The sequence below is a fragment of the Hyperolius riggenbachi genome, unplaced genomic scaffold (genome assembly GCF_040937935.1).
Source record: "Hyperolius riggenbachi isolate aHypRig1 unplaced genomic scaffold, aHypRig1.pri scaffold_174, whole genome shotgun sequence".
Lineage (NCBI taxonomy): Eukaryota > Metazoa > Chordata > Amphibia > Anura > Hyperoliidae > Hyperolius > Hyperolius riggenbachi.
In genome coordinates this window covers 178,664-206,545 of record NW_027152385.1, presented here as the reverse complement: position 1 = coordinate 206,545, position 27,882 = coordinate 178,664, and the positions used below count along the sequence as shown (strand labels likewise).

The window sequence follows — 27,882 nt, the reverse complement described above, 5'->3', positions numbered from 1 at the left end:
ATGCCTTGACATTCGCATGTCACAGCTAGCCCAGATGTGACAAGTGGCTCGGCAGACCGTGATGTCACAAACAGGGAAATTGTGTTAGTCTTGGGGCAAGAAACTGCCTCTGGCCAGGAAATGGCTTATTATGCGTAGAGCAGTCAAGTCCCCACCTTTCATCTGCTGTGAAATACACTTTTTTAAAACTAGTTCTGCAGTGTTCCATTTTTTTTCTGGAATATTAAATTATTTAATAAGCTTGACTTCTGCCGTACTAAACTAACACTCATAGCCTAGAAGAGACTGAAGTGTAACCGTGTATAAGTTCATGCCTGATTGTATGATTGAGCGACACTACCGTATGAGATGGTAATTGCATTGTGTGTATGGGGCACTTCTGCGCTCGACAGCCGAGTGGGAAGGCTAACAGTATCGTTCGGAACGACTGTTAGTGGGTTTGCTTCACTACAGTGTAAGATCGCAATTGTGCGTGGCGTTCCCGTATTCGGCCTAAGCGCAAAGCTGACCCAAATACGAAAACGCAGATTGCGTGTTGAGCACTCGACAGCTGAGTGGACGTGTCTAGCAACGGCTAGTGGTGGCAGTGAGAGGTGTTCTGAGGGGTCCCAGCCTTGTCTGTAGCTTGAATAAGGCTGCTCCCCGCTTGATCTGGTCAAATCCGCAGTCGGGAACCGTATCTGCAGGCGTGCCGTGGGACCGGTTCCTAACATCCACGGCTTCCTCCTGCAGCATAAACACATCTGAGTCTCTCGCTATCCTCCTGCGGTCTGACGATCATCCCCGGTAATTGGCTCAGTCACGTCGGTCCGGGTATACTGTGCAAGCGCACTAGTCCAGACTGATCCCAACTGAGCCTATTACCGGGGCTGATCGCAGCTGAACGGCAGACCGCGGGAGAACGGCGAAGGGACTCCGATTTGTTTATGCTGCAGGAGGAAGCTGCGGGTAAGTATTGGTTCTTCTTATATTTACAGCTCAGGTTTCCTTTAAAGTAGTCTGTATGCCAGCATTTCTACTTTGCTGTAAAAGGTTCCTCACAGCTTGAAAGCTACTATCCTAGTAAAAAAATTCTAGCAGAACATCACTGAAATGCTTAAACAAAGCATTTTGTCCTGCTATTCAGCTTCAAATCCGCATCCAAACTGCAGATAACAGTATCTTTTTTACTTGTTTAACACAAATGTATCAACACTGGAATGTAAACAAACACTCTCTGAGAAACTGTCTCTGCTATCCCCCTATACATTCCTAGTAGTTTGGGTCACCCTGAGCTGCTTGGTTACTCTGCTTCAGGCTCACACAGTGTTCAGAATAGCTAATTAGAAGATTTTCATATATAATAAAAAGCAGTTATAATAGAAAGAATAAAATGCAATGCCAGCTTTCAGGGTAAGAAAAACTACTCTTTGGAAACTTGTAAACTTGTAATTTGTAAACAGATAATATTAGGTGCGCACAAAAGCAAATCTGATAACTGTATGAGTAATACAAGTAGGAAAACACATTTTTATTGAATGTTATGTCGGAGTTTCAGACCACTTTAAGGCATCTTTGTGGAATAACGCAGTAATCCACCACTGCTTCTCACTAATTCACTGTAGCAGCTTTATAGTTTCATGCTGATTAAACTGTTGTGTCCCATTCAGGAAGGATATAAAGAAGGGAGAGAAAAACACAATTGTGACTTCTTACAACAGAAACTTCACTGGAAGGAACGATGCCAACCCCGAGACCCACGCCTTCGTTACGTCTCCAGAGGTATTACCTTTATGTGCAGCTATATGTACTCCCCAACCCCGAGACCCACGCCTTCTTACACCTCCGGAGGTATTACCCTTATGTGCAGCTATATGTACTCACCAACCCCGAGACCCACGCCTTCTTACACCTCCAGAGATATTACCTTTATGTACAGCTATATGTACTCACCAACCCCGAGACCCACGCCTTCTTACACCTCCGGAGGTATTACCTTTATGTACAGCTATATGTACTCCCCAACCCCGAGACCCACGCCTTCTTACACCTCCAGAGGTATTACCTTTATGTGCAGCTATATGTACTCCCCAACCCCGAGACCCACGCCTTCTTACACCTCCAGAGGTATTACCTTTATGTACAGCTATATGTACTCCCCAACCCCGAGACCCACGCCTTCTTACACCTCCAGAGGTATTACCTATATGTACAGCTATATGTACTCCCCAACCCTGAGACCCACGCCTTCTTACACCTCCAGAGGTATTACCTTTATGTACAGCTATATGTACTCCCCAACCCCGAGACCCACGCCTTCTTACATCTCCAGAGGTATTACCTATATGTACAGCTATATGTACTCCCCAACCCCGAGACCCACGCCTTCTTACACCTCCAGAGGTATTACCTTTATGTGCAGCTATATGTACTCCCCAACCCCGAGACCCACGCCTTCTTACATCTCCAGAGGTATTACCTTTATGTGCAGCTATATGTACTCCCCAACCCCGAGACCCACGCCTTCTTACACCTCCAGAGGTATTACCTTTATGTACAGCTATATGTACTCCCCAACCCCGAGACCCGCGCCTTCTTACATCTCCAGAGGTATTACCTTTATGTGCAGCTATATGTACTCCCCAACCCCGAGACCCGCGCCTTCTTACATCTCCAGAGGTATTACCTTTATGTGCAGCTATATGTACTCCCCAACCCCGAGACCCACGCCTTCTTACATCTCCAGAGGTATTACCTTTATGTGCAGCTATATGTACTCCCCAACCCCGAGACCCGCGCCTTCTTACATCTCCAGAGGTATTACCTTTATGTACAGCTATATGTACTCCCCAACCCCGAGACCCACGCCTTCTTACACCTCCAGAGGTATTACCTTTATGTACAGCTATATGTACTCACCAACCCCGAGACCCACGCCTTCTTACACCTCCAGAGGTATTACCTTTATGTACAGCTATATGTACTCCCCAACCCCGAGACCCACGCCTTCTTACACCTCCGGAGGTATTACCTTTATGTACAGCTATATGTACTTCCCAACCCCGAGACCCACGCCTTCTTACACCTCCGGAGGTATTACCTTTATGTACAGCTATATGTACTCCCCAACCCCGAGACCCACGCCTTCTTACACCTCCGGAGGTATTACCTTTATGTACAGCTATATGTACTCCCCAACCCCGAGACCCACGCCTTCTTACACCTCCTGAGGTATTACCTTTATGTACAGCTATATGTACTCTCCAACCCCGAGACCCACGCCTTCTTACATCTCCAGAGGTATTACCTTTATGTACAGCTATATGTACTCCCGAACCCCGAGACCCACGCCTTCTTACACCTCCAGAGGTATTACCTTTATGTACAGCTATATGTACTCCCCAACCCCGAGACCCACGCCTTCTTACACCTCCAGAGGTATTACCTTTATGTACAGCTATATGTACTCCCCAACCCCGAGACCCACGCCTTCTTACATCTCCGGAGGTATTACCTTTATGTGCAGCTATATGTACTCCCCAACCCCGAGACCCACGCCTTCTTACACCTCCAGAGGTATTACCTTTATGTACAGCTATATGTACTCACCAACCCCGAGACCCACGCCTTCTTACACCTCCAGAGGTATTACCTTTATGTACAGCTATATGTACTCCCCAACCCCGAGACCCACGCCTTCTTACACCTCCGGAGGTATTACCTTTATGTACAGCTATATGTACTCCCCAACCCCGAGACCCACGCCTTCTTACACCTCCGGAGGTATTACCTTTATGTACAGCTATATGTACTCCCCAACCCCGAGACCCACGCCTTCTTACACCTCCGGAGGTATTACCTTTATGTGCAGCTATATGTACTCCCCAACCCCGAGACCCACGCCTTCTTACACCTCCGGAGGTATTACCTTTATGTACAGCTATATGTACTCCCCAACCCCGAGACCCACGCCTTCTTACATCTCCGGAGGTATTACCTTTATGTACAGCTATATGTACTCCCCAACCCCGAGACCCACGCCTTCTTACACCTCCAGAGGTATTACCTTTATGTACAGCTATATGTACTCCCCAACCCCGAGACCCGCGCCTTCTTACACCTCCAGAGGTATTACCTTTATGTACAGCTATATGTACTCCCCAACCCCGAGACCCACGCCTTCTTACATCTCCGGAGGTATTACCTTTTTGTACAGCTATATGTACTCCCCAACCCCGAGACCCACGCCTTCTTACACCTCCAGAGGTATTACCTTTATGTACAGCTATATGTACTCCCCAACCCCGAGACCCGCGCCTTCTTACACCTCCAGAGGTATTACCTTTATGTGCAGCTATATGTACTCCCCAACCCCGAGACCCACGCCTTCTTACATCTCCGGAGGTATTACCTTTATGTGCAGCTATATGTACTCCCCAACCCCGAGACCCACGCCTTCTTACACCTCCAGAGGTATTACCTTTATGTACAGCTATATGTACTCCCCAACCCCGAGACCCGCGCCTTCTTACACCTCCAGAGGTATTACCTTTATGTGCAGCTATATGTACTCCCCAACCCCGAGACCCACGCCTTCTTACATCTCCGGAGGTATTACCTTTATGTGCAGCTATATGTACTCCCCAACCCCGAGACCCACGCCTTCTTACACCTCCAGAGGTATTACCTTTATGTACAGCTATATGTACTCCCCAACCCCGAGACCCGCGCCTTCTTACACCTCCAGAGGTATTACCTTTATGTACAGCTATATGTACTCCCCAACCCCGAGACCCACGCCTTCTTACATCTCCGGAGGTATTACCTTTATGTACAGCTATATGTACTCCCCAACCCCGAGACCCACGCCTTCTTACACCTCCAGAGGTATTACCTTTATGTACAGCTATATGTACTCCCCAACCCCGAGACCCGCGCCTTCTTACATCTCCAGAGGTATTACCTTTATGTGCAGCTATATGTACTCCCCAACCCCGAGACCCACGCCTTCTTACATCTCCGGAGGTATTACCTTTATGTGCAGCTATATGTACTCCCCAACCCCGAGACCCACGCCTTCTTACATCGCCAGAGGTATTACCTTTATGTACAGCTATATGTACTCCCCAACCCCGAGACCCACGCCTTCTTACACCTCCAGAGGTATTACCTTTATGTACAGCTATATGTACTCCCCAACCCCGAGACCCACGCCTTCTTACACCTCCAGAGGTATTACCTTTATGTACAGCTATATGTACTCTCCAACCCCGAGACCCACGCCTTCTTACACCTCCAGAGGTATTACCTTTATGTACAGCTATATGTACTCACCAACCCCAAGATCCACGCCTTCTTACACCTCCAGAGGTATTACCTTTATGTACAGCTATATGTACTCCCCAACCCCGAGACCCACGCCTTCTTACACCTCCAGAGGTATTACCTTTATGTACAGCTATATGTACTCACCAACCCCGAGACCCACGCCTTCTTACACCTCCAGAGGTATTACCTTTATGTACAGCTATATGTACTCCCCAACCCCGAGACCCGCGCCTTCTTACATCTCCAGAGGTATTACCTTTATGTGCAGGTATATGTACTCCCCAACCCCGAGACCCACGCCTTCTTACATCTCCGGAGGTATTACCTTTATGTGCAGCTATATGTACTCCCCAACCCCGAGACCCACGCCTTCTTACATCTCCGGAGGTATTACCTTTATGTACAGCTATATGTACTCCCCAACCCCGAGACCCACGCCTTCTTACATCTCCGGAGGTATTACCTTTATGTACAGCTATATGTACTCCCCAACCCCGAGACCCACGCCTTCTTACACCTCCAGAGGTATTACCTTTATGTACAGCTATATGTACTCGCCAACCCCGAGACCCACGCCTTCTTACATCTCCAGAGGTATTACCTTTATGTACAGCTATATGTACTCCCCAACCCCGAGACCCACGCCTTCTTACATCTCCGGAGGTATTACCTTTATGTACAGCTATATGTACTCCCCAACCCCGAGACCCACGCCTTCTTACATCTCCAGAGGTATTACCTTTATGTACAGCTATATGTACTCCCCAACCCCGAGACCCACGCCTTCTTACACCTCCGGAGGTATTACCTTTATGTACAGCTATATGTACTCCCCAACCCCCGAGACCCACGCCTTCTTACATCTCCAGAGGTATTACCTTTATGTGCAACTATATGTACTCCCCAACCCCGAGACCCACGCCTTCTTACATCTCCAGAGGTATTACCTTTATGTACAGCTATATGTACTCCCCAACCCCGAGACCCACGCCTTCTTACATCTCCAGAGGTATTACCTTTATGTGCAACTATATGTACTCCCCAACCCCGAGACCCACGCCTTCTTACACCTCCGGAGGTATTACCTTTATGTGCAGCTATATGTACTCCCCAACCCCGAGACCCACGCCTTCTTACACCTCCAAAGGTATTACCTTTATGTACAGCTATATGTACTCACCAACCCCGAGACCCACGCCTTCTTACACCTCCAAAGGTATTACCTTTATGTACAGCTATATGTACTCCCCAACCCCGAGACCCACGCCTTCTTACACCTCCGGAGGTATTACCTTTATGTGCAGCTATATGTACTCCCCAACCCCGAGACCCACGCCTTCTTACATCTCCAGAGGTATTACCTTTATGTGCAGCTATATGTACTCACCAACCCCGAGACCCACGCCTTCTTACATCTCCAGAGGTATTACCTTTATGTGCAGCTATATGTACTCCCCAACCCCGAGACCCACGCCTTCTTACACCTCCAGAGGTATTACCTTTATGTACAGCTATATGTACTCGCCAACCCCGAGACCCACGCCTTCCTACATCTCCAGAGGTATTACCTTTATGTGCAGCTATATGTACTCCCCAACCCCGAGACCCACGCCTTCTTACAGCTCCGGAGGTATTACCTTTATGTACAGCTATATGTACTCGCCAACCCCGAGACCCACGCCTTCCTACATCTCCAGAGGTATTACCTTTATGTGCAGCTATATGTACTCCCCAACCCCGAGACCCACGCCTTCCTACACCTCCAGAGGTATTACCTTTATGTACAGCTATATGTACTCCCCAACCCCGAGACCCACGCCTTCTTACACCTCCAGAGGTATTACCTTTATGTACAGCTATATGTACTCGCCAACCCCGAGACCCACGCCTTCCTACATCTCCAGAGGTATTACGTTTATGTGCAGCTATATGTACTCCCCAACCCCGAGACCCACGCCTTCTTACACCTCCGGAGGTATTACCTTTATGTGCAGCTATATGTACTCCCCAACCCTGAGACCCACGCCTTCTTACACCTCCAGAGGTATTACCTTTATGTGCAGCTATATGTACTCCCCAACCCCGAGACCCACGCCTTCTTACACCTCCGGAGGTATTACCTTTATGTGCAGCTATATGTACTCCCCAACCCTGAGACCCACGCCTTCTTACACCTCCAGAGGTATTACCTTTATGTGCAGCTATATGTACTCACCAACCCCGAGACCCACGCCTTCTTACATCTCCAGAGGTATTACCTTTATGTGCAGCTATATGTACTCACCAACCCCGAGACCCACGCCTTCTTACATCTCCGGAGGTATTACCTTTATGTACAGCTATATGTACTCCCCAACCCTGAGACCCACGCCTTCTTACATCTCCAGAGGTATTACCTTTATGTACAGCTATATGTACTCACCAACCCCGAGACCCACGCCTTCTTACATCTCCGGAGGTATTACCTTTATGTACAGCTATATGTACTCCCCAACCCCGAGACCCACGCCTTCTTACACCTCCGGAGGTATTACCTTTATGTACAGCTATATGTACTCCCCAACCCCGAGACCCACGCCTTCTTACATCTCCAGAGGTATTACCTTTATGTACAGCTATATGTACTGCCCAACCCCGAGACCCACGCCTTCTTACATCTCCAGAGGTATTACCTTTATGTACAGCTATATGTACTCCCCAACCCCGAGACCCACGCCTTCTTACACCTCCAGAGGTATTACCTTTATGTACAGCTATATGTACTCCCTTACCCCGAGACCCACGCCTTCTTACATCTCCAGAGGTATTACCTTTATGTGCAGCTATATGTACTCCCCATCCCCGAGACCCACGCCTTCTTACATCTCCAGAGGTATTACCATTATGTACAGCTATATGTACTCCCCAACCCCGAGACCCACGCCTTCTTACACCTCCAGAGGTATTACCTTTATGTGCAGCTATATGTACTCCCCAACCCCGAGACCCACGCCTTCTTACACCTCCGGAGGTATTACCTTTATGTCCAGCTATATGTACTCACCAATTCCGAGACCCACGCCTTCTTACACCTCCAGAGGTATTACCTTTATGTACAGCTATATGTACTGCCCAACCCCGAGACCCACGCCTTCTTACACCTCCAGAGGTATTACCTATATGTACAGCTATATGTACTGCCCAACCCCGAGACCCACGCCTTCTTACACCTCCGGAGGTATTACCTTTATGTACAGCTATATGTACTCCCCAACCCCGAGACCCACGCCTTCTTACACCTCCGGAGGTATTACCTTTATGTACAGCTATATGTACGCACCAACCCCGAGACCCACGCCTTCTTACACCTCCAGAGGTATTACCTTTATGTACAGCTATATGTACTCCCCAACCCCGAGACCCACGCCTTCTTACACCTCCAGAGGTATTACCTTTATGTACAGCTATATGTACTCCCCAACCCCGAGACCCACGCCTTCTTACATCTCCGGAGGTATTACCTTTATGTGCAGCTATATGTACTGCCCAACCCCGAGACCCACGCCTTCTTACATCTCCGGAGGTATTACCTTTATGTACAGCTATATGTACTCCCCAACCCCGAGACCCACGCCTTCTTACACCTCCGGAGGTATTACCTTTATGTGCAGCTATATGTACTCCCCAACCCCGAGACCCACGCCTTCTTACATCTCCAGAGGTATTACCTTTATGTGCAGCTATATGTACTCACCAACCCCGAGACCCCGCGCCTTCTTACATCTCCAGAGGTATTACCTTTATGTACAGCTATATGTACTCCCCAACCCGAGACCCACGCCTTCTTACACCTCCGGAGGTATTACCTTTATGTGCAGCTATATGTACTCCCCAACCCCCGAGACCCACGCCTTCTTACATCTCCAGAGGTATTACCTTTATGTACAGCTATATGTACTCACAACCCCGAGACCCACGCCTTCTTACATCTCCTGAGGTATTACCTTTATGTACAGCTATATGTACTCCCCAACCCCGAGACCCACGCCTTCATACATCTCCGGAGGTATTACCTTTATGTACAGCTATATGTACTCCCCAACCCCGAGACCCACGCCTTCTTACACCTCCAGAGGTATTACCTTTATGTACAGCTACAGTATATGTACTCCCCAACCCCGAGACCCACGCCTTCCTACACCTCCGGAGGTATTACCTATATTTACAGCTATATGTACTCCCCAACCCCGAGACCCACGCCTTCTTACATCTCCGAGGTATTACCTTTATGTACAGCTATATGTACTCCCCAACCCTGAGACCCACGCCTTCTTACACCTCCAGAGGTATTACCTTTATGTACAGCTATATGTACTCCCCAACCCCGAGACCCGCGCCTTCTTACATCTCCAGAGGTATTACCTTTATGTACAGCTATATGTACTCCCAACCCCGAGACCCGCGCCTTCTTACATCTCCAGAGGTATTACCTTTATGTACAGCTATATGTACTCCCCAACCCCGAGACCCACGCCTTCTTACACCTCCAGAGGTATTACCTTTATGTACAGCTATATGTACTCCCCAACCCCGAGACCCACGCCTTCTTACACCTCCGGAGGTATTACCTTTATGTACAGCTATATGTACTCCCCAACCCCGAGACCCACGCCTTCTTACATCTCCGGAGGTATTACCTTTATGTACAGCTATATGTACTCCACCCGAGACCACCCTCCAGAGTATTACCTTACTGCTTATTACTCCACGAGGTACTTACCTTTACTGTTCAGGTGTATCCTTTATGTACAGCTACCCAACCCGAGACCCACGCCTTCTTACATCTCCAGAGGTATTACCATTATGTACAGCTATATGTACTCCCTTCCCCATCCGAGACCCACGCCTTCTTACTTTCTGTCAAGAGTATGTACTCCTCATCGACCAGCTATATGTACTCCTCCAGAGTCAGTATTACCTTTATGTGCGCAGCTATATGTACTCCCCAACCCCGAGACCCACGCCTTGCTTACACCTCCGGAGGTATTACCTTTAGTGTCACAGGATGTACTCACCAATTCCGAGACCCACGCCTTCTTACACCTCCAGAGGTATTACCTTTATGTACAGCTATATGTACTGCCATACCCCGAGACCCACGCCTTCTTACACCTCCAGAGGTATTACCTATATGTACAGCTATATGTACTGCCCCAACCCCGAGACCCACGCCTTCTTACACCTTCCGGAGGTATTACCTTTATGTACAGCTATATGTACTCCCCAACCCCGAGACCCACGCCTTCTTACACCTCCGGAGGTATTACCTTTATGTACAGCTATATGTACGCACCAACCCCGAGACCCACGCCTTCTTACACCTCCAGAGGTATTACCTTTATGTACAGCTATATGTACTCCCCAACCCCGAGACCCACGCCTTCTTACACCTCCAGAGGTATTACCTTTATGTACAGCTATATGTACTCCCCAACCCCGAGACCCACGCCTTCTTACATCTCCGGAGGTATTACCTTTATGTGCAGCTATATGTACTGCCCAACCCCGAGACCCACGCCTTCTTACATCTCCGGAGGTATTACCTTTATGTACAGCTATATGTACTCCCCAACCCCGAGACCCACGCCTTCTTACACCTCCGGAGGTATTACCTTTATGTGCAGCTATATGTACTCCCCAACCCCGAGACCCACGCCTTCTTACATCTCCAGAGGTATTACCTTTATGTGCAGCTATATGTACTCACCAACCCCGAGACCCGCGCCTTCTTACATCTCCAGAGGTATTACCTTTATGTACAGCTATATGTACTCCCCAACCCCGAGACCCACGCCTTCTTACACCTCCGGAGGTATTACCTTTATGTGCAGCTATATGTACTCCCCAACCCCGAGACCCACGCCTTCTTACATCTCCAGAGGTATTACCTTTATGTACAGCTATATGTACTCACCAACCCCGAGACCCACGCCTTCTTACATCTCCAGAGGTATTACCTTTATGTACAGCTATATGTACTCCCCAACCCCGAGACCCACGCCTTCATACATCTCCGGAGGTATTACCTTTATGTACAGCTATATGTACTCCCCAACCCCGAGACCCACGCCTTCTTACACCTCCAGAGGTATTACCTTTATGTACAGCTACAGTATATGTACTCCCCAACCCCGAGACCCACGCCTTCCTACACCTCCGGAGGTATTACCTATATTTACAGCTATATGTACTCCCCAACCCCGAGACCCACGCCTTCTTACATCTCCGGAGGTATTACCTTTATGTACAGCTATATGTACTCCCCAACCCTGAGACCCACGCCTTCTTACACCTCCAGAGGTATTACCTTTATGTACAGCTATATGTACTCCCCAACCCCGAGACCCGCGCCTTCTTACATCTCCAGAGGTATTACCTTTATGTACAGCTATATGTACTCCCCAACCCCGAGACCCGCGCCTTCTTACATCTCCAGAGGTATTACCTTTATGTACAGCTATATGTACTCCCCAACCCCGAGACCCACGCCTTCTTACACCTCCAGAGGTATTACCTTTATGTACAGCTATATGTACTCCCCAACCCCGAGACCCACGCCTTCTTACACCTCCGGAGGTATTACCTTTATGTACAGCTATATGTACTCCCCAACCCCGAGACCCACGCCTTCTTACATCTCCGGAGGTATTACCTTTATGTACAGCTATATGTACTCCCCAACCCCGAGACCCACGCCTTCTTACATCTCCAGAGGTATTACCTTTATGTACAGCTATATGTACTCCCCAACCCCGAGACCCACGCCTTCCTACATCTCCAGAGGTATTACCTTTATGTACAGCTGTATGTACTCCCCAACCCCGAGACCCACGCCTTCCTACATCTCCAGAGGTATTACCTTTATGTGCAGCTATATGTACTCACCAACCCCGAGACCCACGCCTTCTTACACCTCCAGAGGTATTACCTTTATGTACAGCTATATGTACTCACCAACCCCGAGACCCACGCCTTCTTACATCTCCGGAGGTATTACCTTTATGTACAGCTATATGTACTCCCCAACCCCGAGACCCACGCCTTCTTACACCTCCAGAGGTATTACCTTTATGTACAGCTATATGTACTCCCCAACCCCGAGACCCACGCCTTCTTACATCACCAGAGGTATTACCTTTATGTACAGCTATATGTACTCCCCAACCCCGAGACCCACGCCTTCTTACATCTCCAGAGGTATTACCTTTATGTACAGCTATATGTACTCCCCAACCCCGAGACCCACGCCTTCTTACATCTCCGGAGGTATTACCTTTATGTACAGCTATATGTACTCCCCCAACCCCGAGACCCACGCCTTCTTACACCTCCGGAGGTATTACCTTTATGTACAGCTATATGTACTCACCAACCCCGAGACCCACGCCTTCTTACACCTCCAGAGGTATTACCTATATGTACAGCTATATGTACTGCCCAACCCCGAGACCCACGCCTTCTTACACCTCCGGAGGTATTACCTTTATGTACAGCTATATGTACTCCCCAACCCCGAGACCCACGCCTTCGTTACGTCTCCAGAGGTATTACCTTTATGTACAGCTATATGTACTCCCCAACCCCGAGACCCACGCCTTCTTACACCTCCGGAGGTATTACCTTTATGTACAGCTATATGTACTCCCCAACCCCGAGACCCACGCCTTCTTACACCTCCGGAGGTATTACCTTTATGTGCAGCTATATGTACTCGCCAACCCCGAGACCCACGCCTTCTTACATCTCCAGAGGTATTACCTGTATGTACAGCTATATGTACTCCCCAACCCCGAGACCCACGCCTTCTTACACCTCCGGAGGTATTACCTTTATGTACAGCTATATGTACTCCCCAACCCCGAGACCCACGCCTTCTTACACCTCCGGAGGTATTACCTTTATGTGCAGCTATATGTACTCGCCAACCCCGAGACCCACGCCTTCTTACATCTCCAGAGGTATTACCTTTATGTACAGCTATATGTACTCGCCAACCCCGAGACCCACGCCTTCTTACACCACCAGAGGTATTACCTTTATGTACAGCTATATGTACTCCCCAACCCCGAGACCCACGCCTTCTTACACCTCCGGAGGTATTACCTTTATGTACAGCTATATGTACTCCCCAACCCCGAGACCCACGCCTTCCTACACCTCCGGAGGTATTACCTATATTTACAGCTATATGTACTCCCCAACCCCGAGACCCACGCCTTCTTACACCTCCGGAGGTATTACCTTTATGTACAGCTATATGTACTCCCCAACCCCGAGACCCACGCCTTCTTACACCTCCGGAGGTATTACCTTTATGTGCAGCTATATGTACTCGCCAACCCCGAGACCCACGCCTTCTTACATCTCCAGAGGTATTACCTTTATGTACAGCTATATGTACTCCCCAACCCTGAGACCCACGCCTTCTTACACCTCCGGAGGTATTACCTTTATGTGCAGCTATATGTACTCCCCAACCCCGAGACCCGCGCCTTCTTACATCTCCAGAGGTATTACCTTTATGTACAGCTATATGTACTCCCCAACCCCGAGACCCACGCCTTCTTACACCTCCAGAGGTATTACCTTTATGTACAGCTATATGTACTCCCCAACCCCGAGACCCACGCCTTCTTACACCTCCGGAGGTATTACCTTTATGTACAGCTATATGTACTCCCCAACCCCGAGACCCACGCCTTCTTACACCTCCGGAGGTATTACCTTTATGTACAGCTATATGTACTCCCCAACCCCGAGACCCACGCCTTCCTACACCTCCGGAGGTATTACCTATATTTACAGCTATATGTACTCCCCAACCCCGAGACCCACGCCTTCTTACACCTCCGGAGGTATTACCTTTATGTACAGCTATATGTACTCCCCAACCCCGAGACCCACGCCTTCTTACACCTCCGGAGGTATTACCTTTATGTACAGCTATATGTACTCCCCAACCCCGAGACCCACGCCTTCCTACACCTCCGGAGGTATTACCTATATTTACAGCTATATGTACTCCCCAACCCCGAGACCCACGCCTTCTTACACCTCCGGAGGTATTACCTATATTTACAGCTATATGTACTCCCCAACCCCGAGACCCACGCCTTCTTACATCTCCAGAGGTATTACCTTTATGTACAGCTATATGTACTCCCCAACCCCGAGACCCACGCCTTCTTACACCTCCAGAGGTATTACCTTTATGTACAGCTATATGTACTCCCCAACCCCGAGACCCGCGCCTTCTTACATCTCCAGAGGTTTTACCTTTATGTACAGCTATATGTACTCCCCAACCCCGAGACCCACGCCTTCTTACATCTCCAGAGGTATTACCTTTATGTGCAGCTATATGTACTCACCAACCCCGAGACCCACGCCTTCTTACATCTCCGGAGGTATTACCTTTATGTACAGCTATATGTACTCCCCAACCCCGAGACCCACGCCTTCTTACACCTCCGGAGGTATTACCTTTATGTACAGCTATATGTACTCCCCAACCCCGAGACCCACGCCTTCCTACACCTCCGGAGGTATTACCTATATTTACAGCTATATGTACTCCCCAACCCCGAGACCCACGCCTTCTTACACCTCCGGAGGTATTACCTTTATGTACAGCTATATGTACTCCCCAACCCCGAGACCCACGCCTTCCTACACCTCCGGAGGTATTACCTATATTTACAGCTATATGTACTCCCCAACCCCGAGACCCACGCCTTCTTACACCTCCAGAGGTATTACCTTTATGTACAGCTATATGTACTCCCCAACCCCGAGACCCATGCCTTCTTACACCTCCAGAGGTATTACCTTTATGTACAGCTATATGTACTCCCCAACCCCGAGACCCATGCCTTCTTACACCTCCAGAGGTATTACCTTTATGTACAGCTATATGTACTCCCCAACCCCGAGACCCACGCCTTCTTACATCTCCAGAGGTATTACCTTTATGTACAGCTATATGTACTCCCCAACCCCGAGACCCATGCCTTCTTACACCTCCAGAGGTATTACCTTTATGTACAGCTATATGTACTCACCAACCCCGAGACCCACGCCTTCTTACACCTCCAGAGGTATTACCTTTATGTGCAGCTATATGTACTCGCCAACCCCGAGACCCACGCCTTCTTACACCTCCAGAGGTATTACCTTTATGTACAGCTATATGTACTCCCCAACCCCGAGACCCACGCCTTCTTACACCTCCAGAGGTATTACCTTTATGTGCAGCTATATGTACTCCCCAACCCCGAGACCCGCGCCTTCTTACACCTCCGGAGGTATTACCTTTATGTACAGCTATATGTACTCCCCAACCCCGAGACCCACGCCTTCTTACACCTCCAGAGGTATTACCTTTATGTACAGCTATATGTACTCACCAACCCCGAGACCCACGCCTTCTTACACCTCCGGAGGTATTACCTTTATGTACAGCTATATGTACTCCCCAACCCCGAGACCCGCCTTCTTACACCTCCAGAGGTATTACCTTTATGTACAGCTATATGTACTCCCCAACCCCGAGACCCACGCCTTCTTACACCTCCGGAGGTATTACCTTTATGTGCAGCTATATGTACTCCCCAACCCCGAGACCCACGCCTTCTTACACCTCCAGAGGTATTACCTTTATGTACAGCTATATGTACTCCCCAACCCCGAGACCCACGCCTTCTTACATCTCCAGAGGTATTACCTTTATGTACAGCTATATGTACTGCCCAACCCCGAGACCCGCCTTCTTACATCTCCAGAGGTATTACCTTTATGTACAGCTATATGTACTCGCCAACCCCGAGACCCACGCCTTCTTACACCTCCGGAGGTATTACCTTTATGTGCAGCTATATGTACTCCCCAACCCCGAGACCCACGCCTTCTTACACCTCCAGAGTTATTACCTTTATGTGCAGCTATATGTACTCCCCAACCCCGAGACCCACGCCTTCTTACACCTCCGGAGGTATTACCTTTATGTACAGCTATATGTACTCCCCAACCCCGAGACCCACGCCTTCTTACACCTCCAAAGGTATTACCTTTATGTACAGCTATATGTACTCACCAACCCCGAGACCCACGCCTTCTTACACCTCCAAAGGTATTACCTTTATGTACAGCTATATGTACTCACCAACCCCGAGACCCACGCCTTCTTACACCTCCGGAGGTATTACCTTTATGTACAGCTATATGTACTCCCCAACCCCGAGACCCACGCCTTCTTACACCTCCAAAGGTATTACCTTTATGTACAGCTATATGTACTCCCCAACCCCGAGACCCACGCCTTCCTACATCTCCAGAGGTATTACCTTTATGTACAGCTATATGTACTCCCCAACCCCGAGACCCACGCCTTCTTACATCTCCAGAGGTATTACCTTTATGTACAGCTATATGTACTCCCCAACCCCGAGACCCACGCCTTCTTACATCTCCCGGGGTATTACCTTTATGTACAGCTATATGTACTCCCCAACCCCGAGACCCACGCCTTCTTACACCTCCAGAGGTATTACCTTTATGTGCAGCTATATGTACTCCCCAACCCCGAGACCCACGCCTTCTTACATCTCCAGAGGTATTACCTTTATGTACAGCTATATGTACTCCCCAACCCCGAGACCCACGCCTCCTTACATCTCCAGAGGTATTACCTTTATTTACAGCTATATGTACTCCCCAACCCCGAGACCCACGCCTTCTTACATCTCCGGAGGTATTACCTTTATGTGCAGCTATATGTACTCCCCAACCCCGAGACCCACGCCTTCTTACATCTCCGGAGGTATTACCTTTATGTGCAGCTATATGTACTCCCCAACCCCGAGACCCACGCCTTCTTACACCTCCAGAGGTATTACCTTTATGTACAGCTATATGTACTCGCCAACCCCGAGACCCACGCCTTCTTACACCTCCAGAGGTATTACCTATATGTACAGCTATATGTACTTCCCAACCCCGAGACCCACGCCTTCTTACACCTCCAGAGGTATTACCTTTATGTACAGCTATATGTACTCCCCAACCCCGAGACCCACGCCTTCTTACACCTCCAAAGGTATTACCTTTATGTACAGCTATATGTACTCCCCAACCCCGAGACCCACGCCTTCTTACACCTCCGGAGGTATTACCTTTATGTACAGCTATATGTACTCCCCAACCCCGAGACCCACGCCTTCTTACACCTCCGGAGGTATTACCTTTATGTACAGCTATATGTACTCCCCAACCCCGAGACCCACGCCTTCCTACACCTCCGGAGGTATTACCTATATTTACAGCTATATGTACTCCCCAACCCCGAGACCCACGCCTTCTTACACCTCCGGAGGTATTACCTTTATGTGCAGCTATATGTACTCCCCAACCCCGAGACCCACGCCTTGTTACACCTCCGGAGGTATTACCTTTATGTACAGCTATATGTACTCGCCAACCCCGAGACCCACGCCTTCTTACACCTCCAGAGGTATTACCTATATGTACAGCTATATGTACTCCCCAACCCCGAGACCCACGCCTTCTTACACCTCCAGAGGTATTACCTTTATGTACAGCTATATGTACTCCCCAACCCCGAGACCCACGCCTTCTTACACCTCCAAAGGTATTACCTTTATGTACAGCTATATGTACTCCCCAACCCCGAGACCCACGCCTTCTTACACCTCCGGAGGTATTACCTTTATGTACAGCTATATGTACTCCCCAACCCCGAGACCCACGCCTTCTTACACCTCCGGAGGTATTACCTTTATGTACAGCTATATGTACTCCCCAACCCCGAGACCCACGCCTTCCTACACCTCCGGAGGTATTACCTATATTTACAGCTATATGTACTCCCCAACCCCGAGACCCACGCCTTCTTACACCTCCGGAGGTATTACCTTTATGTACAGCTATATGTACTCCCCAACCCCGAGACCCACGCCTTCTTACACCTCCGGAGGTATTACCTTTATGTACAGCTATATGTACTCCCCAACCCCGAGACCCACGCCTTCCTACACCTCCGGAGGTATTACCTATATTTACAGCTATATGTACTCCCCAACCCCGAGACCCACGCCTTCTTACACCTCCGGAGGTATTACCTATATTTACAGCTATATGTACTCCCCAACCCCGAGACCCACGCCTTCTTACATCTCCAGAGGTATTACCTTTATGTACAGCTATATCTACTCACCAACCCCGAGACCCACGCCTTCTTACACCTCCGGAGGTATTACCTTTATGTGCAGCTATATGTACTCCCCAACCCCGAGACCCACGCCTTCTTACATCTCCAGAGGTATTACCTTTATGTACAGCTATATGTACTCCCCAACCCCGAGACCCACGCCTTCCTACATCTCCAGAGGTATTACCTTTATGTGCAGCTATATGTACTCCCCAACCCCGAGACCCACGCCTTCTTACACCTCCAGAGGTATTACCTTTATGTGCAGCTATATGTACTCCCCAACCCCGAGACCCACGCCTTCTTACACCTCCAGAGGTATTACCTTATATGTACAGCTATATGTACTCCCCAACCCCGAGACCCACGCCTTCTTACATCTCCAGAGGTATTACCTTTATGTACAGCTATATGTACTCCCCAACCCCGAGACCCACGCCTTCTTACATCTCTGGAGGTATTACCTTTATGTACAGCTATATGTACTCCCCAACCCCGAGACCCACGCCTTCTTACATCTCCAGAGGTATTACCTTTATGTACAGCTATATGTACTCCCCAACCCCGAGACCCACGCCTTCTTACATCTCCAGAGGTATTACCTTTATGTACAGCTATATGTACTCACCAATTCCGAGACCCACGCCTTCTTACACCTCCAGAGGTATTACCTATATGTACAGCTATATGTACTGCCCAACCCCGAGACCCACGCCTTCTTACACCTCCAGAGGTATTACCTTTATGTACAGCTATATGTACTCCCCAACCCCGAGACCCACGCCTTCTTACATCTCCAGAGGTATTACCTTTATGTACAGCTATATGTACTCCCCAACCCCGAGACCCACGCCTTCTTACATCTCCAGAGATATTACCTTTATGTACAGCTATATGTACTCCCCAACCCCGAGACCCACGCCTTCTTACATCTCCAGAGGTATTACCTTTATGTGCAGCTATATGTACTCCCCAACCCCGAGACCCACGCCTTCTTACATCTCCAGAGGTATTACCTTTATGTGCAGCTATATGTACTCCCCAACCCCGAGACCCACGCCTTCTCACATCTCCAGAGGTATTACCTTTATGTACAGCTATATGTACTCCCCAACCCCGAGACCCACGCCTTCTTACATCTCCAGAGATATTACCTTTATGTACAGCTATATGTACTCCCCAACCCCGAGACCCACGCCTTCTTACATCTCCAGAGGTATTACCTTTATGTGCAGCTATATGTACTCCCCAACCCCGAGACCCACGCCTTCTTACATCTCCAGAGGTATTACCTTTATGTGCAGCTATATGTACTCCCCAACCCCGAGACCCGCGCCTTCTTACATCTCCAGAGGTATTACCTTTATGTACAGCTATATGTACTCACCAACCCCAAGATCCACGCCTTCTTACACCTCCAGAGGTATTACCTTTATGTACAGCTATATGTACTGCCCAACCCCGAGACCCACGCCTTCTTACACCTCCAGAGGTATTACCTTTATGTACAGCTATATGTACTCCCCAACCCCGAGACCCACGCCTTCTTACATCTCCGGAGGTATTACCTTTATGTACAGCTATATGTACTCCCCAACCCCGAGACCCACGCCTTCTTACACCTCCGGAGGTATTACCTTTATGTACAGCTATATGTACTCCCGAACCCCGAGACCCACGCCTTCTTACACCTCCGGAGGTATTACCTTTATGTACAGCTATATGTACTCCCCAACCCCGAGACCCACGCCTTCTTACATCTCCAGAGGTATTACCTTTATGTACAGCTATATGTACTCCCGAACCCCGAGACCCACGCCTTCTTACATCTCCAGAGGTATTACCTTTATGTACAGCTATATGTACTCCCTTACCCTGAGACCCACGCCTTCTTACACCTCCAGAGGTATTACCTTTATGTACAGCTATATGTACTCCCCAACCCCGAGACCCACGCCTTCGTTACGTCTCCAGAGGTATTACCTTTATGTACAGCTATATGTACTCCCCAACCCCGAGACCCACGCCTTCTCACATCTCCAGAGGTATTACCTTTATGTACAGCTATATGTACTCCCCAACCCCGAGACCCACGCCTTCTTACATCTCCAGAGGTATTACCTCTATGTACAGCTATATGTACTCCCCAACCCCGAGACCCACGCCTTCTTACACCTACAGAGGTATTACCTTTATGTACAGCTATATGTACTCCCCAACCCCGAGACCCACGCCTTCTTACACCTCCAGAGGTATTACCTTTATGTACAGCTATATGTACTCTCCAACCCCGAGACCCACGCCTTCTTACATCTCCAGAGGTATTACCTTTATGTACAACTATATGTACTCCCCAACCCCGAGACCCACGCCTTCTTACACCTCCGGAGGTATTACCATTATGTGCAGCTATATGTACTCTCCAACCCCGAGACCCACGCCTTCTTACATCTCCGGAGGTATTACCTTTATGTACAGCTATATGTACTCCCCAACCCCGAGACCCACGCCTTCTTACACCTCCGGAGGTATTACCTTTATGTACAGCTATATGTACTCCCCAACCCCGAGACCCACGCCTTCTTACACCTCCAGAGGTATTACCTTTATGTACAGCTATATGTACTCCCCAACCCCGAGACCCACGCCTTCTTACACCTCCAGAGGTATTACCTTTATGTACAGCTATATGTACTCTCCAACCCCGAGACCCACGCCTTCTTACATCTCCGGAGGTATTACCTTTATGTACAGCTATATGTACTCCCCAACCCCGAGACCCACGCCTTCTTACATCTCCAGAGGTATTACCTTTATGTACAGCTATATGTACTCCCTTACCCCGAGACCCACGCCTTCTTACACCTCCAGAGGTATTACCTTTATGTACAGCTATATGTACTCACCAACCCCGAGACCCACGCCTTCTTACACCTCCGGAGGTATTACCTTTATGTACAGCTATATGTACTCCCCAACCCCGAGACCCACGCCTTCTTACACCTCAGAGGTATTACCTTTATGTACAGCTATATGTACTCACCAACCCGAGACCACGCCTTCTACACCTCCGGAGGTATTACCTTTATGTACAGCTATATGTACTCCCGAACCCGAGACCCACGCCTTCTTACATCTCCAGAGGTATTACCTTTATGTACAGCTATATGTACTCACCAACCCCGAGACCCACGCCTTCTTACACCTCCGGAGGTATTACCTTTATGTACAGCTATATGTACTCCCCAACCCGAGACCCACGCCTTCATTACGTCTCCGGAGGTATTACCTTTATGTACAGCTATATGTACTCCCCAACCCCGAGACCCACGCCTTCGTTACGTCTCCAGAGGTATACCTTTATGTACAGCTATATGTACTCCCCCAACCCCGAGACCCACGCCTTCTCGACATCTCCAGAGGTATTACCTTTATGTACAGCTATATGTACTCCCCAACCCCGAGACCCACGCCTTCTTACACCTCCAGAGGTGATTACCTTTATGTACAGCTATATGTACTCCGAACCCCGAGACCCACGCCTTCTTACATCTCCGGAGGTATTACCTTTATGTACAGCTATATGTACTCCCCAACCCCGAGACCCACGCCTTCTTACACCTCCAGAGGTATTACCTTTATGTACAGCTATATGTACTCCCCAACCCCGAGACCCACGCCTTCTTACACCTCCAGAGGTATTACCTTTATGCTACAGCTATATGTACTCCCCAACCCCGAGACCCACGCCTTCTTACATCTCCAGAGGTATTACCTTTATGTACAGCTATATGTACTCCCCAACCCGAGACCCACGCCTTCTTACACCTCCAGAGGTATTACCTTTATGTACAGCTATATGTACTCCCCAACCCCGAGACCCACGCCTTCGTTACGTCTCCAGAGGTATTACCTTTATGTACAGCTATATGTACTCCCCAACCCCGAGACCCACGCCTTCTTACACCTCCGGAGGTATTACCTTTATGTGCAGCTATATGTACTCCCCAACCCTGAGACCCACGCCTTCTTACATCTCCAGAGGTATTACCTTTATGTACAGCTATATGTACTCCCCAACCCCGAGACCCACGCCTTCTTACATCTCCAGAGGTATTACCTTTATGTACAGCTATATGTACTCCCCAACCCCGAGACCCACGCCTTCTTTCATCTCCAGAGGTATTACCTTTATGTACAGCTATATGTACTCCCCAACCCCGAGACTCACGCCTTCTTACATCTCCAGAGGTATTACCTTTATGTACAGCAGCTATATGTACTCCCCAACCCCGAGACCCACGCCTTCTTACACCTCCGGAGGTATTACCTTTATGTACAGCTATATGTACTCCCCAACCCCGAGACCCACGCCTTCTTACACCTCCAGAGGTATTACCTTTATGTACAGCTATATGTACTCACCAACCCCGAGACCCACGCCTTCTTACACCTCCGGAGGTATTACCTTTATGTACAGCTATATGTACTCCCCAACCCCGAGACCCACGCCTTCTTACATTCTCCGGAGGTATTACCTTTTATGTACAGCTATATGTACTCCCCAACCCCGAGACCCACGCCTTCTTACACCTCCGGAGGTATTACCTTTATGTACAGCTATATGTACTCCCCAACCCCGAGACCCACGCCTTCTTACATCTCCAGAGGTATTACCTTTATGTACAGCTATATGTACTCCCCAACCCCGAGACCCACGCCTTCTTACACCTCCAGAGGTATTACCTTTATGTACAGCTATATGTACTCCCCCAACCCCGAGACCCACGCCTTCTTACATCTCCAGAGGTATTACCTTTATGTACAGCTATATGTACTCCCCAACCCGAGACTCACGCCTTCTTACACCTCCAGAGGTATTACCTTTATGTACAGCTATATGTATCTCCCAACCCCGAGACCCACGCCTTCGTTACGTCTCCAGAGGTATTACCTTTATGTACAGCTATATGTACTCCCCAACCCTGAGACCCGCGCCTTCTTACATCTCCAGAGGTATTACCTTTATGTGCAGCTATATGTACTCCCCAACCCAGAGACCCACGCCTTCTTACACCTCCGGAGGTATTACCTATATGTACAGCTATATGTACTCCCCAACCCCGAGACCCACGCCTTCTTACACCTCCAGAGGTATTACCTTTACGTACAGCTATATGTACTCCCCAACCCCGAGACCCACGCCTTCTTACATCTCCAGAGGTATTACCTTTATGTACAGCTATATGTACTCCCCAACCCCGAGACCCACGCCTTCTTACACCTCCGGAGGTATTACCTTTATGTACAGCTATATGTACTCCCCAACCCCGAGACCCACGCCTTCTTACACCTCCGGAGGTATTACCTTTATGTACAGCTATATGTACTCACCAACCCCGAGACCCACGCCTTCTTACACCTCCAGAGGTATTACCTTTATGTGCAGCTATATGTACTCCCCAACCCCGAGACCCACGCCTTCTTACACCTCCGGAGGTATTACCTTTATGTACAGCTATATGTACTCCCCAACCCCGAGACCCACGCCTTCTTACACCTCCGGAGGTATTACCTTTATGTACAGCTATATGTACTCCCCAACCCCGAGACCCACGCCTTCTTACACCTCCGGAGGTATTACCTTTATGTACAGCTATATGTACTCCCCAACCCCGAGACCCACGCCTTCTTACATCTCCAGAGGTATTACCTTTATGTACAGCTATATGTACTCGCCAACCCCGAGACCCACGCCTTCTTACACCTCCAGAGGTATTACCTTTATGTACAGCAGCTATATGTACTCACCAACCCCGAGACCCGCGCTCTTCTTACATCTCCAGAGGTATTACCTTTATGTACAGCTATATGTACTCACCAACCCCGAGACCCACGCCTTCGTTACATCTCCAGAGGTATTACCTTTATGTACAGCTATATGTACTCCCCAACCCCGAGACCACGCCTTCTTACACCTCCAGAGGTATTACCTTTATGTACAAGCTATATGTACTCACCAACCCCGAGACCCACGCCTTCGTTACATCTCCAGAGGTATTACCTTTATGTACAGCTATATGTACTCCCCAACCCCGAGACCCACGCCTTCTTACACCTCCAGAGGTATTACCTTTATGTACAGCAGCTATATGTACTCACCAACCCCGAGACCCACTCCTTCTTACATCTCCAGAGGTATTACCTTTATGTACAGTTATATGTACTCCCCAACCCCGAGACCCACGCCTTCTTACACCTCCGGAGGTATTACCTTTATGTACAGCTATATGTACTCCCCAACCCCGAGACCCACGCCTTCTTACACCTCCAGAGGTATTACCTTTATGTACAGCTATATGTACTCCCCAACCCCGAGACCCACGCCTTCTTACACCTCCGGAGGTATTACCTTTATGTGCAGCTATATGTACTCCCCAACCCCGAGACCCACGCCTTCTTACACCTCCAGAGGTATTACCTTTATGTACAGCTATATGTACTCCCCAACCCCGAGACCCACGCCTTCTTACACCTCCAGAGGTATTACCTTTATGTACAGCTATATGTACTCGCCAACCCCGAGACCCACGCCTTCTTACATCTCCAGAGGTATTACCTTTATGTACAGCTATATGTACTCCCCAACTCCGAGACCCACGCCTTCTTACATCTCCCGGGGTATTACCTTTATGTACAGCTATATGTACCCACCAACCCCGAGACTCATGCCTTCGTTACGTCTCCAGAGGTATTACCTTTATGTACAGCTATATGTACTCCCCAACCCCGAGACCCACGCCTTCTTACACCTCCAGAGGTATTACCTTTATGTATAGCTATATCTACTCACCAATCCCGAGACCCACGCCTTCCGTACATCTCCAGAGGTATTACCTTTATGTACAGCTATATGTACTCGCCAACCCCGAGACCCACGCCTTCTTACACCTCCAGAGGTATTACCTTTATGTACAGCTATATGTACTCCCCAACTCCGAGACCCACGCCTTGTTACACCTCCGGAGGTATTACCTTTATGTGCAGCTATATGTACTCCCCAACCCCGAGACCCACGCCTTCTTACATCTCCAGAGGTATTACCTTTATGTGCAGCTATATGTACTCCCCAACCCCGAGACCCACGCCTTCTTACATCTCCAGAGGTATTACCTTTATGTACAGCTATATGTACTCCCCAACCCCGAGACCCACGCCTTCTTACATCTCCGGAGGTATTACCTTTATGTGCAGCTATATGTACTCCCCAACCCCGAGACCCACGCCTTCTTACACCTCCGGAGGTATTACCTTTATGTACAGCTATATGTACTCCCCAACCCCGAGACCCACGCCTTCTTACATCTCCGGAGGTATTACCTTTATGTGCAGCTATATGTACTCCCCAACCCCGAGACCCACGCCTTCTTACACCTCCGGAGGTATTACTTTTATGTACAGCTATATGTACTCCCTAACCCCGAGACCCACGCCTTCTTACACCTCCACAGGTATTACCTTTATGTACAGCTATATGTACTCCCCAACCCCGAGACCCACGCCTTCTTACACCTCCGGAGGTATTACCTTTATGTACAGCTATATGTACTCCCGAACCCCGAGACCCACGCCTTCTTACATCTCCAGAGGTATTACCTTTATGTACAGCTATATGTACTCCCCAACCCCGAGACCCATGCCTTCTTACACCTCCAGAGGTATTACCTTTATGTACAGCTATATGTACTCCCCAACCCCGAGACCCACGCCTTCTTACACCTCCAGAGGTATTACCTTTATGTACAGCTATATGTACTCCCCAACCCCGAGACCCACGCCTTCTTACACCTCCAGAGGTATTACCTTTATGTACAGCTATATGTACTCCCCAACCCCGAGACCCACGCCTTCTTACATCTCCGGAGGTATTACCTTTATGTACAGCTATATGTACTCCCCAACCCCGAGACCCATGCCTTCTTACACCTCCAGAGGTATTACCTTTATGTACAGCTATATGTACTCCCCAATTCCGAGACCCACGCCTTCTTACACCTCCAGAGGTATTACCTTTATGTACAGCTATATGTACTCCCCAACCCCGAGACCCACGCCTTCTTACACCTCCAGAGGTATTACCTTTATGTACAGCTATATGTACTCCCCAACCCCGAGACCCACGCCTTCTCACATCTCCAGAGGTATTACCTTTATGTACAGCTATATGTACTCCCCAACCCCGAGACCCACGCCTTCTTACATCTCCAGAGGTATTACCTCTATGTACAGCTATATGTACTCCCCAACCCCGAGACCCACGCCTTCGTTACACCTCCGGAGGTATTACCTTTATGTACAGCTATATGTACTCCCCAACCCCGAGACCCACGCCTTCTTACACCTCCAGAGGTATTACCTTTATGTGCAGCTATATGTACTCCCCAACCCCGAGACCCACGCCTTCTTACATCTCCGGAGGTATTACCTTTATGTACAGCTATATGTACTCCCCAACCCCGAGACCCACGCCTTCTTACATCTCCGGAGGTATTACCTTTATGTACAGCTATATGTACTCCCCAACCCCGAGACCCATGCCTTCTTACACCTCCAGAGGTATTACCTTTATGTGCAGCTATATGTACTCCCCAACCCCGAGACCCACGCCTTCTTACATCTCCAGAGGTATTACCTTTATGTGCAGCTATATGTACTCCCCAACCCCGAGACCCACGCCTTCTTACACCTCCAGAGGTATTACCTTTATGTACAGCTATATGTACTCCCCAACCCCGAGACCCACGCCTTCTTACACCTCCAGAGGTATTACCTTTATGTACAGCTATATGTACTCCCCAACCCCGAGACCCACGCCTTCTTACATCTCCAGAGGTATTACCTTTATGTGCAGCTATATGTACTCCCCAACCCCGAGACCCGCGCCTTCTTACATCTCCGGAGGTATTACCTTTATGTGCAGCTATATGTACTCCCCAACCCCGAGACCCGCGCCTTCTTACATCTCCGGAGGTATTACCTTTATGTACAGCTATATGTACTCCCCAACCCCGAGACCCGCGCCTTCTTACATCTCCGGAGGTATTACCTTTATGTGCAGCTATATGTACTCCCCAACCCCGAGACCCACGCCTTCTTACACCTCCAGAGGTATTACCTTTATGTACAGCTATATGTACTCCCCAACCCCGAGACCCGCGCCTTCTTACATCTCCGGAGGTATTACCTTTATGTGCAGCTATATGTACTCCCCAACCCCGAGACCCACGCCTTCTTACATCTCCAGAGGTATT

General features: G+C 49.0%; 1 protein-coding gene across 2 annotated transcripts in view; it reads left to right on the top strand.

Moving 5' to 3' along the window:
- Positions 1 to 27,882, top strand: part of ACO2 (aconitase 2) — an 86,573-nt gene that overhangs the window by 37,942 nt on the left and 20,749 nt on the right. For both annotated transcript variants that reach the window (XM_068264833.1, XM_068264834.1), the window contains exon 11: positions 1,650 to 1,761. In XM_068264833.1, coding sequence (XP_068120934.1) covers positions 1,650 to 1,761 — 112 coding nt within the window. The remainder of the gene's footprint in view (positions 1 to 1,649; positions 1,762 to 27,882) is intronic.